A 14,872-nucleotide genomic window follows, 5' to 3' on the forward strand; every position below is an offset into this window, starting at 1 on the left:
GAATGATACAGAGAAAAGGAAAACCTTTTACATCATTCAGCCACATTTAGGTAAACCTAAAATAAGTTCTATATGGACATTCAAGAGATTTCACAAAGTCAGGCCTAGTACAACTCCAGAGAATTGCATCTTTAGCCAATTGTGAACCTTTTTTAGCTGCTGCGTCAGCTGCAAAGTTCACTTTTCTGTAAGTGTGAATGTAAATATAAACAATAAGAAAAATGGCTGGCACATACCCAATAGATAAGCTTCAAGAAGGTGAGTTCTCCAAAGAACTTGATCCATAGGAGTACGTGTACCAAGCTTAACCCCTTCATTTCAGCTCAAAACTCAAAAAAAAAAAAGTTCATCAAAATTATACCTATTTGTGGGAAGTGGCGATGAGAGATCCAAAATTCAATGCCAATTCTAGACTTCTATTTTTCTCGTGCCAAAGTGGTGTTGAAGAGTGAGAGTGAGAGTAATTTATTTAATTTTGTTTCGGTGTTTTTTCTTTTTGAGAGACCGAGGCGGGAGAAAGGGTAAAATGGGGAGATAATTATCTACACGCCTGTGTGAGTGGCGTATACAAAAACTTGGTGTTTTTTTCTTGCGCGCCATTGCTGATGGCGGATAACAAAGGTCAATATTATACTAAGGCAAATAACGATATTTAACAAAGTTGATATTTTGGATGCACGCTAGTATCACTAGCGGCTTCACTAGCGGCTGAAAAAACAAACCATTGGATCTTATTTCGCTATCCCACTAACAGTATACACTGTGCTATTGTGGTTTGGTGTTTTGTTGCACCAAACCATTGGACCTAGCCTAAAGGTCAATACTACCATGTGCATCTAATATAAAACCTCAAGTATCAGATATCAATCATGAATAATAATGTAGAGGAGACATTCCACACGAAGATCATTATCTTTTTTCTTCATGTTTTTGGTTGGAAATCATTATTAGATCCAGTTAATATTCCCAATCTAAAGATTCCGACACATCAATCTCTCAACTATTTAGACATATTAATATCAAATAACAGAGAATTAGAGCTCTCATACATTGTTTTGTAGTTCAGTTATTGCTATTTGTTCTTCAAAAAATGAATCAAATGGTAGGTATGCTTGATCCAAAGGTCTGTCAATAGGAAGGCAGCTCGATCAATCTTGTACATATGAGTCCTAAACATGCAACAAAATTATCAATTTCATTATCCCATTGTGTACCATGATCTATATTAACTAATTTCAAAATGTCTAATTGCAAACATCGGTATATAGATAGTGTTTGGGGGTGGACCAAAAAGATAGCTCTCAGTCTCAATTATATGTTGAGGCCGCGGGATCATTCCCAAACTTGAAATAAAATAAAAAGAAGCAAAACATACTAAGGCTTAAAATTTTCGTTTAGTACATAGAACATTCACTGTCCTAGTCTGCAAGGCCAAAACATTCTGATTTATCTCGCAAGGTACAAGCTTAGTTATACATTAATCTTGATGGGAGATTTCTATCTCATGTTTATTTACTTAGTTATACATTAATTTTGATGGGAGATTTCTTTCTCATGTTTATTTACACTAATTATGAATTTACGATGATAACAAAAATATAATAACAGTGACAGTCATTTTTTTTCATCTCCAAATTTCATCTCGTACTTAAAGGTCTGATTTCTAGAATAATCAGGGCTCATCAGCTATTAGGACAAACACAGACATAATTTTATGAATTAAAAGTATCACACATTGTTCTTAATTGCAAGTATTTCGCTCCGCTTCAGACGATATCTTGTTCAAGAAAAAAACTAAATGCATGTCTTAATCATTTGATATATTGATCATCGGTGATGTACATAAACATCTATTTTTTTTTGTTTTTCGCAAGTTCATTCTCATACGCTAAAGAAACAGACGTTAGTAGCAAAAAAATTTAGACATGGAAGGAAGTAAAGCGGAAGCAATAAATAGGGAGCATTCCCCTTCATGCCTCAATCCTCTTGCGTCTGAATCTCAGTTCATCAATGCATGGGAGAGAGCGTGACAAAGGTACCTGCTTATGAACTATGAGTTAATATCCTCAGACTGAATGTCCTAATGACACGAGGCATACCCTCTGCCAATCTGGACCCCTAATTATGGCTTGTAAATGGACTGACCCAATTGCATACGTACGAAATTTTCTTTGTTCATAATTTTTAAAACTTAATTAATTTTAGCATTGGACCAATTTAAAACTTTTAGCATTTGTAGAACGATCTTATACTGTGTTTCATTACAAAAATCACAAAAACATGGTCAAGTTTCAAGGATGTGAAATTGTAAAATTTAATCCAACCACCGTCCACCCATCAATGCAAGAGCCAAGCAAACATCCAAAGAAAAACAAAATGTTCTGATCGGATAAATTTTGCAAATTCAAATCATGATCGTCAGGACACCATGCTAGTGGAGTTCGAACTTGGAAAATTCACTAACAAAGCACTTGCAAAAGTTTGTTGAATAATATAAGAAAAAAGTATAAAGAAATAAAAGGACTATGTAATTAATAATAAAGGAAGCCCATTGAATCACATTGAATACTACGAACCTCCAATTTAATACACACATGACAGAGCTCACCAGACCCCTATCTCACCTCTGCTTTAAAAGCTTCTTCCCTGAACTCTTTTAATGCCCACAAACAAGTCACATACTTCGCATATCCAAAAAAAAAGGAAAAAAAGAAAAACATTAAAACCTCCCATCTTTTCAATAAGTCATTGGAGATCAGAAAAACACATTCAATGGGCAAGAAAATGAGGATGCCATCTCTTTTCAAGAACAAAGATACGACAAGGCCATTTTCATGGCATTGGCCTTCTTGCAAGCAACCAATGACACATTCTTTCAGAGTTAACGGAGATAATACTGATCATATGTTCAAGACAGTTAACTCAGTTTATTATGATGCTGGTGATATGGTCACAACACCTGACTCATTGTTCACAAACTCATCCGAGTCAGCAAGCTTTTCTACGGTGTCTGATCAAGATTCAACAGGTGAGTCATTAGAGATGGTAATTCGTGGAATGAAGTCAGAGAGATTGTTTTTTGAGCCTGGTGCTACAAATTCAATATTAGAGAAATCTAAGGATAATGATAATGGCTTTCTATTCAAGGAAAGTGTAGTTATGGCTATGGAGTCGGATGACCCTTACGTTGACTTTAGAACTTCAATGGAAGAAATGGTGGAAGCACATGGTTTGAAGGATTGGGAGTATCTAGAAGAGTTGTTGGTTTGGTATCTTAAGGTTAATGGAAAGAAAAATCATGGATTTATAGTTGGTGCCTTTGTTGATTTACTTGTAGGACTTGCTTCTTCTCCTTCTAGTAGTAGTAGTAGCACAAAATCTCCTTCTTTTTGTTCATTAAAAGAAGAGGGCGGTGAGAAAGCTTCATGTTTAGAGATTTGATCCAAAGAAAGAGAAACATATTTTGGTAGCTTCGAATTCATGTATCAATTTTTGTGAATATTGTGGTAGGATAAGAAGAAATTTAATCGTAGCATGACACTTCTCTTTTGTCTTTATTTAATTTTTCATTTTTTATGCATACGACCTTTAGATTATAGTGATACTTGATCAATATTGGCTATACAAGAACTGCATTTTTATCATTTTATGCCTAGTTGTTTGTGTCATGGTGCTCATTTTGTTGTTTGACACGGTTAGTTCCATTGAGTTCATGACCGTTGGACCGGGTACATATGTCCAAGCTTGTGAATATCAAGCAGAAGAAGTTGGTAGTTAATTGTATGTGATACATGCTAACATGCACGATGTGTTTCATGTCTTAATCACATCAAATTCTATCACATTGGCTTGGCATATCGCCTATATCAGATGCACTGACTCCATGAATGTTTGATATGTTTGTTTGACGTACCTACGCCAAGGAACAAAATTAAAATTGAAACTAATATTTAAGACGAAACAAAACCTTAATAAACTGAACCCTCTCAGGCTGTCACTAAGAGGCGCATTGGCCATGGGTGCATGGTTCAAGCCCGAAGCAAAGGAGCTTCAATCCAACGGCTAATTTCTTCCGGGATCCCACCTTATTTTCATATAACTCTGTTGTACATGTGTACATTTGTATTTATTGGATCCGATTACTTGAAATTTGAAAATGACTCTTGGCAAATGCTGCTTCAACAGTTCAACAGGCTTGTTCTTTGGCTTCGTAATGTTTAAGTCCCCCCCCACTCTAATTTTCTTTAGACATGCCCTCCACTTTAACGCTTGATGCTGGTCAACTAGATTTGACTCTCATTAACTGTTAGTACAAATTTTCTATTTTCTTCCAATAAAAAAAATATAAATAATAATCTAAAACTCCCATGATGAAATACCGAATATGTCCTCAATGATTTCTATTTCGTATGCAATTTACTATTTAAAATAAAGTCTTTCTATTCTACTATTTAACAAGCATGAACCGATGAATGCACTGAACGGGTGTTTAAAGTTTTAATTCATGTATTTGATGCCCATTGAGGGCATATTTGGCATTTCATCATAGGAGTTTTAGATTATTATTATTATTATTTTATTATAAGAAAATAGAAATTTGGACTAACGGTCAATGAGAGTCAAACCTAATTAACCGGTATCAAGCGTTAAAATAGGGGGCATGTCTAAAGAAAATTAGAATGGAGAGTTATGTCTAATTCCCAATTATAAATGGGGGAGTATGTCTAAAAAACCCTATATATAATATAATGAAGGAGGCACTAGATATACACTTTGCTTGGTCAGGACATCTCGAACATAAATTCCACCAGTAGTTAACAATGAATTCAAAGAAAAAAAAATATGTCATAATCGACTAGATCGATAACCGGTGAGGAAAGTTCAAGAATTTAAATTTCCAGTGCAGGTGCCCATCACCATCAAAAGTATATAGAACTACAATCTAATTTCAGACTCATAATATTAATGTTTAGATAATTGTTTGTCTTTTGCTAATGAGATTGCATTTTGTCCTATAAATTGTTCGTAGAATAAACTGCCAACAAATTAACGTATACAGGTTAATTAGTTGTTATAAAATCATTCATGTTTTGTGTTAGGTCGCCTGCCAACAAGTGGAAGGACGGCCTTCGGGCCTTGTGTTAGCTTATATAGTTCTGTGGTATACTTTCATCTCTTTTGTGGTAATATTTATCTCTCTCTCAATGAAAAATGAGGTTCTTACTTCTTAGTATAAGATTTCGAAACATTGCAATCCACATAACAAAATTCAAAATCTAAAATTTTCAAATAAAAAGACTTAACGCAAAATATGAATGTAAAATGGAAAACGATGCGTCCTAGACGTGTCCCACAAATTTGAGGTGGCATTGCCATGAATCATATGCTAAGTTAAAAATAAGGATTTCCATTAGTGTGCAAGTTAGTAAGTATTAATGTATTATCATAGTGAATTTTGAATTCAAACTTCTACAATATTTTTTGATTGTGTTCTCCCAAGCATGAAAACGGTTCTATAAAACAAAAAATACTGCATTATAAAAACAAAATTCATCGTCAACTCTTCTTATTTTAGAGTTTCCGGCGCGCCATTGTCTCAATTTCAAATACCGATGAGCAAGATTCTTGCCTGCTTAACGAAGGTTCTAAACTTTGCATTGTGAGATTTGTTTAATCGATTCCTGATAAACTATGTAGATAAAACCTAATAAGATATTAGTTGAGTTCCCAATAATTTGATCTTAATAATTATAGTGATGATTGCGTCTTTCCTTAAAAGTTGTATTAATTTAATTTTGATTTGTTTTCTAGTTGTAATTAAATTATGCTAAGTGGTCGAGGTGAGTGGCAGTTGGTAAAAGATGAGGATTGCTAATGAACGGAGTAAATGCAAGGCCGGAATTTCTTGCAGTTTTTGCTCTCTCAAAAATGTTCAAAACTTTATGTAGGTCTGGGAAATGCAAATCTTTATGAAAAGCTAACGTTAACGTCAAGAATGATGCTAACAATGTTCGACATTTTTGAAAGCATCACATGCATCAACCCTTTTCTTGGTTCCTTTAGCATTAAAATTGGTTCTTTTGGAATTTAAGTTAAAAAGTAATTATTAAAGGAAGCCCTATTAAAATCGATCAAAATGAAAATGATAATCTCTAAAAATGTATTGGTTAGTAGAATATGGGTGATCTTGGACACACCCATAAAACCACTCTCATACCCAATAACTAACTAAAGTTTTTGCCATACCCCAATAACCGTCTCAATCCAATAATATCTCCCAAATTCATTATTGGGGTATTTCCAATAGAGGCCAAAACACACACACACACACACACAATAACAACACCACCAACACACGACTTTGTAATCTTGCACTTCAAAATTCAAAATCATTAGTTGTTGATTTGAGACTTAGGCTGGACGAAAAATGTGGATATTTTTACTTGTCCATTGTAGTAATCGAAAGTATAATAATTTTATGACTTATCCTATTCGTCAAATTTTGATTTTGATTTTTTTTCTTCATCCTCATTAGGTTGTTATTCATTCTTATTACTTTGGTATAATTGATTTGTGCTCATGCTTATTGGTGAGAGAAATGTTGTTAGAGATTGAGAGAGGTAAATTATTGGAGAAGAATTCAAGAACATTTTTTCTTTTTCTTTTGAAAGAGGAAGAAGAAAAACATGTTCTTTTTTAGCTTCAAGTGAAGAACGTAGAATATCTAGGATTTAGTGTGGGTACTTAATAGTCCCACGACATATATATATTATAATAAATTACTTATTTTGTCTTGGGTACGCCTAAAAAAAAAAATTAGGAACTTAAATGTGTCTAAAATAATTTTATTTATTTATTTATTTTAAAGTTGGGGTACGGGAGTGTGTTTTATGGGTGTGTCCAAGATCACCCTAGAATATACAATGTAAATATTGATTGACATGGAAGTGTTAAATTACTGATGCACGACTAATAATATCAAACTTGGTGAATTTTTGAAGGGCTGAAAAGCCAAAATTTACCCTTTTCTTTTTCCAGAAGGGGAGGGGGAGTTACTATGGCAATGTTGAAATTTCAAGCATGTCATATTGTCATGTACCAATGTACCACACAATTAGGGGTGTCAATGGGTCGGGTACCTGTTTAACAAGAACCAGAAAGGCAAAAAAAATCATGTTACCGACTTATGATTCCTTTTTTTTAAGATGAACTACTTAAAAATGGATAGTAAAAAACCCAGACCATATAGAATTGAACAAAATTGTTTTTTAAATAAAAAAACCATACCAGAACTGAAACCGGACTAAACCGAATGTCATCGTACTTTTAGCATAAAAAATATTAAAATATAAAATATAAATATAAAAACTCAAAACTCAAAACGTTCATTTATATATTACTAAATTCTATCTGTTATTGTAATATGTTCTTCCATAGTATTTAATGTTATAAATAATATAAAAATATAGTTATCAACCTTAAATATATGGTTTTACATCACTTATTATTGAACTTTATTTTTTATTTATTTTTTATTGAATGACATAATTAAAAAGTGACTTATTCGTGTAGTATTTTTGTGTTTTTAGTACACATTTTTTTTTAATAAAACCAATAAAAAATGTGTGTAAGAGTGAATATCATAGGAACCAAAAAAAATAACCGGAACCGAGAGCGTAGTAACAAAACAAGTATGCAAAGATTTTTATATAGGGGTGGCAGTTTTGTACACGATCCGCAAACCATACACAAAACAAGTATGCAAACTATGCTATGCATCGGTGTTTTTTCAAGTCTTTAAATCTGTCGCTCGATCTAACATCTCTTGGATAGTATGAATTTTTGAATTCTAGTTCTAATCTAAAAAATAATATAAAAACATTAGGAGGGGTTGAATATAATTTTAGTGACGTGAATGAATGAGGTTTTCTAAATTATTTTAAATAATATGAAGCTATTTCTAATTTCAATAAAGTGAGGGAGTATTTTGTAAAATGTTTAAAAAAAGGGAGCTATTAGAGTAATTAAAGGAGGTGGTTCTAAAATCTTAAAATAGAGATATTAGAAATACACTGTTCGGTTGAGAAGCGTGCCTCCTAAAGACCCAGCTATCATATAGTACAAGTATGCAAACCGTGCTACGCATCGAGATTTTTTTTTTCCTGAAGTCTTGAAAGCCGTCATTTGAGATCGATAATTAGCATGGTTTTTTTTGGATTCTAATTGTAATTACATAGGGGAGGCACATCTAATTTAATATAAGGTATAATTATGTTATTTAAGTGACATTAGGGAGTTTTTTTTCTAAATTATTAATAAAAGAGGGCTTGTTCTAAATTCAGAGAGAAAAATAGAGAATAATTATATAATTTAAGTTACATTAGGAGGGTTCTTCTAAATTATTAATAAAAGAGGGGGGAGGGGGGTTTCTAATTTTTGTGAAGGAGGTGTTTATAAATTGAACAAATTAAATAGGGAGATTTCAATTTGCGATAGTGGAGAGTGGGTTCCTCGAAACCCGACTATCATATAGTATAGAGATTAACAATTGACAGGCCAAACCTGTCAAATAAATGGGTGAGGTTAGGGTCACATATATTAACCCACATAACCCATAAGTAGACCGTACCAGATTAGTTCTCAGGTCTAATAGATCGGGTTATTAACCCATGACCCATATGACCAGTTTAAGATATGTTTCCTAATTTTTTAGATATCATCATCCCAACAACCTAAAAAAAATATAAAGATTAGGAATAGTATCACGCCGGGTAACAATTAAGCATGTCTTTTTAATAAATTCGGACTTAATCTATTGTTGTTCATCAATTTATGCTTGCAAACGTTAAAATTTACTAACGGGTTATTTGTTAACCCGATCCGAGTTTGACCCAGCTAGCTTAACGAGTCACCGGTCGGGTAACTCGTCAATTTGGCCGGTTGGACAATCTTGACTTTTTTATCAAATGGGTTGGATTTGGGTTTGCTTTTTCAACCCGTGGTCCCATTTCAACCCGGCACGGACACGACCCATTGCCACCCCTATTTCCATGCATCCCCAGAATAAAGGCAAGGAGACATAGTTCCATGTTAATTGGGCGAAGCTGCTAAGTTATAAGCCCAAGGCATTACAACTCGTTAAAAGATTCAATATGTTTTCTCACTCTGGGACGAGCAAAATTTAGGATTAGGTCAGTAGCGCGCTTGTTGAACTACTCTAAAGTTTGAAGTAGTAGCTTACTTATAATCCCTACTCCCTCGCACAGGGCCGGCTCAAGCCTAGATGTGGCCTTAGGCGACCAATTCAAGCGAGGCCTTTTTTATTTTAAAAATTTATTGAAAAATTGAAAGTAGTTTGTGTGAGAGAGATGTTGAGAAGGAGAGACGTTGGTTAATATGTATTTAATATGTCTTTAATTAGTTAAGTTGATAGAGAGTGGAAAAGGCGCCATAGAAAGTGGAGATTCTTGCATATATTGTGGAATTTTATATTTTATTTGATTCTTTCTAATTAAGATATCTAACTAAATGAGGACACTCCCATAAAAATTAAGACAACTACCCACTAGCAACCATTAGATTCATCCTATGACTCTGAGATGCAAATTGTGTAGTGGTCTATTGGATTAAACTTTCTTCAAACCAATTCACTCATGAGATTTAGTGCGTGGGGAGAAAACAAATAGACTCCTACTATCTTTTTTGTTTATTTTTTTCTTTATAAAAGATGGTAATATCAAATTTATGTAAGGAGAAATAAGGAAATTTGGAGGCCTTCTAAATTTGAGGCCTTAGGCGGCCGCCTAAGTCGCCTTATGGATGAGCCGGCACTGCCCTCGCAAAACATGCATATCGCCGGCCTTGTGACAAACAGCACGACAGATTTTGAAGGGTTTAAGGATCGCATGTGTGAGAGCGGATGATGGAGTCTATTCACTTAGCGTATGCGGGGATCGGCTTCAAAGAATGCCAACGAACAAACAAATTTTGGGATAAGTCGGAATTCCAAAAATGCAACCAGCTAACTGCTAATAATTTGACTACGCTGATGTTTTTTAAATAAGAATTGTACTGCATAGAAAAAGAGCAGCAGCACGTACTTCAGTCTTCAAAACTGATATATTATACAAGAAATTGGGCCGAATTTCAATTCAAAACAACTCTAAAGGACAGTGTTTTGTGATAATCACTTTATCACTCTCAAACCCATTTTTCTCGTCCAAACAACTTACGGACCCAATTTTTCTATTTTAATAACCCTCAAGGACAAATTGAGTTGGCCCAGTTCATTATAATTTTATTAAATACCCCTTTTACCCTTTCGTGTGTTAATATATAAATCAAATACGTTTTCAAAATTAGAAATAAACAACGTGCTCTTGTTTCAATTGATTACTTCTTCTGCCTCAATTGAAAATCGAGTGATTTCCTCAACTGAAAGTTTCAATCAATAGCTTCTTCTTCTTGCCGTCTAAAAAGGTTTATTCAAACTTTGTATTTATAACCTATATGTTTATAGTAATTTGAAATCTTCATTTGATTTTGTTTTGAAATCATCTATTGTTTATAGCAATGATATTATGTGTTGTAATGATGTCTAAAAACGTTAGTTTTTATATCATGTTTTGTTTGTTCATATTTTAGATTAGATCTGTGATTTTGAGATATAATTTGTTTATAGTAATGATATAGTTTTTATATCATGTTTGTTTTGAAAACGCTGTTTTATGTACTTTTCTTAATTGAACTTTAGGTTTTGATTTTGCTTTTTGCTATGAACAATAATGATTGTTTATACAACAAATACGTATGAACAATTATTGTTCATACGTATTTGTTGTATAAACAATCATTGTACATACACAAACAGCTATGAACAACCAATGTTCATAGTAGTTGTAAATACATTTGACGATGAATTTTTTCTTAATTGAACTTTAGGTTTTGATTTTGTTTTTTGCTATGAACAATCATTGTCCATACACAAACAGCTATGAACAACCAATGTTCATAGTAGTTGTAAATACATTTGACGATGCATTTTTATTATGATTTTGCAGTTTATATGGATCATAGTGTGATTGGAGTTTTTTATTACAATGGTGGTAGTATTTCCATTCGTATTGGGTTGGATTCTTCTATTAATAGTGTTGTACAAGAGTTACATGGGAAATGGCCTGATTTGGGATTAAAATGCTATAATATGTGTTTCAACCGTGAATAGAAAGATAACCTGATTGAATCTGCTAGGGAGTTGCATTCTTTGGCGTGTTATTGTTTTGCAAAGAAGATTGAAATTGTTGAGATCAGAGTGGTTGTTTGTGTCACTTTGTTGATTACCTCTAGTGGTTCTATTTTTGCAAGTTCTTCAAGTTCATCAAGTTCTTCAGTTGGTGGTGGTGGTGGTGTGGTTGTTGTTTGTAAACCTTACAAGTCTGATTTTTGGGCAAGAAACTTTGATAGTGGTGTTGGGCAGCGATTTGCTTTAGGTGCGCCTGAGTGTCGCTATAAATTGATAGAGTATTTGATTGTCAGTGGTTAAATTAATCAAGAATGACGAGTTTAGAGTGACCGCGGTTTGTGAGAATAAGAAAGAGGGAAACTGTGAATGGTGTATACACTCTTGCGATACATATGAAAGTTTTGAAATTAAGAAGATTAATCTCACACACACTTGTGGTTTTGCATTTAAAGACTACAACCATCCTCCTCTCACTTCTTATCTTGTAATGACTCATATTTTGGATTTTTCTAGAGATAAACCGTCTTTGTCATTGGGAGATATTACTTCTTTTATAGTCATGAGTATGGGCTTAAGATTTCTAAGCATATGAGTTATGCGGGTAAGAAGTTGGCATTGACAGAGTTATATGGTGATGTTGCTTTATCCTATAATAAACTTTTGTGGTATACAAATGAGTTAAAGCGAAGAGATTCTGGGAATTGTGTTGATCATTAGGTGAATGAAGAGAGTGGGAAGTTTGAAAGGATGTCTGTTGCTTTTGAATCGAGTATTAATGATTTTAAATACTGTAGAGCAATGGTGTATTTAGATGGAACCTTCTTGAGATCAGAGTATAAAGGGTGTTTGTTGGCAGCTACTGCCCAAAATGGAGATCAAGGTGTTCCTTTATTTTTACCTTAATGTTTTATTATTGAACATGTATTATTGTTCATATCTACTTAGAGGTATGAACAATGAGTGTTCATACTCCAATAGGTATGAACAATCATTGTTCATGTCTGTTGTGGGTATGAACACTCATTGTTCATATCTGTTTTGGGTATGAACATGTATTGTTCATAACTTTTCAGTTATCTCATATTTGGTTATTTTTTGTGGTTTTGTAGGATTATTCCCTCTTGCTGTTGGTGTTGTTGATATTGAAAATGAATCCAATTGGTTTTGGTTTCTCAATATGTTTAAGAAGGCTTTTGGGTATGAGAGAAGGTATACCTTTTTGAGTAATAGACATCATGGTTTGCTTGTGAACATTCCTCTTATACTTCCTAGTTCATATCACATTTTTTGCTTGTGGCACATGGAGAACAACCTTCATACAACTTTGTCAAAAACATGTGGTGTTTCGAAATTGTTGGTGGGCTTATTCAAGAAATGTGTTTATGCTTCCACGCATGAGGAGTTTCAGGAGCACATGGTTGAATTGTTGAATATAGGTGGAGATGCAGTATCTAATTTTCTATCTAGGGCACCTTATGAGAATTGGGCTAATGCATACGTACTTCTGTGGCACCCGATATGGTGAGATGTGCTCTTCTTTGGTGGAGTGTTTCAAAAGCTGGATAAACAAAAAGCGTCATCTGCCCATCACAGCCATGTTAAATGAAATTCGCATGAAAATGATGAAAATGGCATCGGACCAGAGGATGGAGTGCAAGAATTGGAAAACTATTATTTGTCCTAAAATGGAAGTGAAATTGGCTGAGAGGATTGAGGAGGCCCGTTATGTGACTGTGGCAAGGTCAGATGAGTATGTGTTTTAAGTTGTTACGGAGAAGTATGAGTATCGGGTTGACTTGCTTAGTAGATATTGCACTTGTAACAATTGGGGCATAGACGTGTTTCCTTGCCGGCATGCAATTGCGAGTATTTATTGGAAAGGGGATTCAGTGTATTCATACATTGAAGTTGCATTTCTCGCCACTTCGTTTAGTAATACGTACTCTCATGGCATTACTGCAATGAGATCTGTTCGGATGTTTCTGATGAAGTAGAAATTCTTCCACCAGATGTGAAAAGGGATCCGGGTAGACCACGAGTTAAGAGGATTGAGAGCACGGGTGTTATGCGTTATACTGCCCACAAATGCAGAAAATGCCACAAAACAGATCGGCACGATTGAAAGACTTGCCGTGGGAAAACTTCTGACACTGCTAATGTGGAATCTAGAGAAAGGGATAAGTTGGCTAGTGCAAGGGATGAGTTGCCTAGTGGTAGTGGTGATATGGTATTAAGGTCTTGGTAATTTTTTGATGTGGGAAGCACTAGTGAAGGCTGTTTGATGTTTTTGTATTAAATATTTTTTGATTGAATGACAGTTATTAATACAGTTTTGGAATCCATTTTTAAAGTCTCTTATGATTTCATTCATTTATTTAATTTTGATTGAATGATACCTATTTATGGTATGAACAATCAATGTTCATACATGGATAGGTATAAACAACCAATGTTCATACCTATTTAAAGTATGAACAATCAATGTTCATACATGAATAATAGGTATGAACAATCAATGTCCATACCTACTTGGGAACAATCAATGTTCATATATCAATTCAAAGTTCAATGTTCAATTCATACATGGATATAACAATTGGTGGGTATGAACAATCAATGTTCATACATGGATAGGTATGAAGAATCAATGTTCATACCTATTTATGAACAATGAACTTTGATTTTTCATACATGGTGGGAATGAACAATCAATGTTCATACCATTGTTTGGGAATGAAACAGTGAGAAACACAATGATTGTTTGGGTATGAACAATAAATGTTCATACCTATTTCGTGTATGAACAGTGGATGTTTTTACCCACCAAATTTAGGGTAATGCGTGTCACGTCCTAAATAAACGGTTTCGTGTCCACTTCAAATATGGTTCCAACTTATCATTTTGCACACATTTCAAAAACAACGGAAGACAAAAAGAAAACTAACATAAAAATAGTAAAATCCTAGATTCCTTTTTAAACCAAAATCAAAATCAAAATATATCAAATGGACAAAAATTTATGCAATACTGAAAATTGCAAGAACCCTAGGTATGAGAACGACATTTATTATGAAGAACACAAACAAGAAATATCAAATGTCGTACAAAGTATTGTAAATGATATTGTTGAAGAACAAGGTGGAGGAGATGAGGAGGAGGATAGAACAAAAGAAGGAGTTGTTGAGAGTGAAAATGATGAGAAAATAGATAGCGATGATGATGATGGAAATGCGAAAGAAGATGAAAAAAAGAAGAAGAAGAACAACAAGGAAAAGAAGAAAAACAAGAAGAAAATAGACAAGGAAAAGAAGAACAAGAAGAACAAGGGGAAGAAGATGCAGAAGAATAAGAAGATTTAAATGGTTTTTTTTTTTTTAATTATTGATTTTTTTTTTTTGCAAGAAAGTGGTATGAACAATGAGTGTTCATATGTCTATTTTTGCATGTTAGGTTTTGAATTTGTTAGGACCATGTATAATAGGAAATATGCATGAACATTCATTGTTCATACTCATATTAGACTATGAACATTTGTTGTTGCATGTAGTATAGCATGCTAGTAAATATGTATGAATACTGATTTTTCATAACTTTGTTTTGCATGTTAGGATTTGAATGCTGGGAATCAAG

The 14,872-nt window shown here is 33.8% G+C and overlaps 1 protein-coding gene across 1 annotated transcript; it reads left to right on the forward strand.

The window, feature by feature from the left end:
• The first annotated feature begins 2,582 nt into the window (after nt 1-2,582).
• Nucleotides 2,583-3,647, forward strand: OFP13 (ovate family protein 13). Its single transcript, XM_086571427.1, has one exon. The coding sequence runs from the start codon at nt 2,773-2,775 to the stop codon at nt 3,439-3,441; it is 669 nt and encodes a 222-aa protein (XP_086427553.1). The 5' UTR covers nt 2,583-2,772; the 3' UTR covers nt 3,442-3,647.
• Nucleotides 3,648-14,872: the final 11,225 nt, after the last annotated feature.

The sequence above is a fragment of the Coptis chinensis genome, chromosome 7, assembly GCF_015680905.1.
Source record: "Coptis chinensis isolate HL-2020 chromosome 7, ASM1568090v1, whole genome shotgun sequence".
In the NCBI taxonomy this organism is placed as follows: Eukaryota; Viridiplantae; Streptophyta; class Magnoliopsida; order Ranunculales; family Ranunculaceae; genus Coptis; species Coptis chinensis.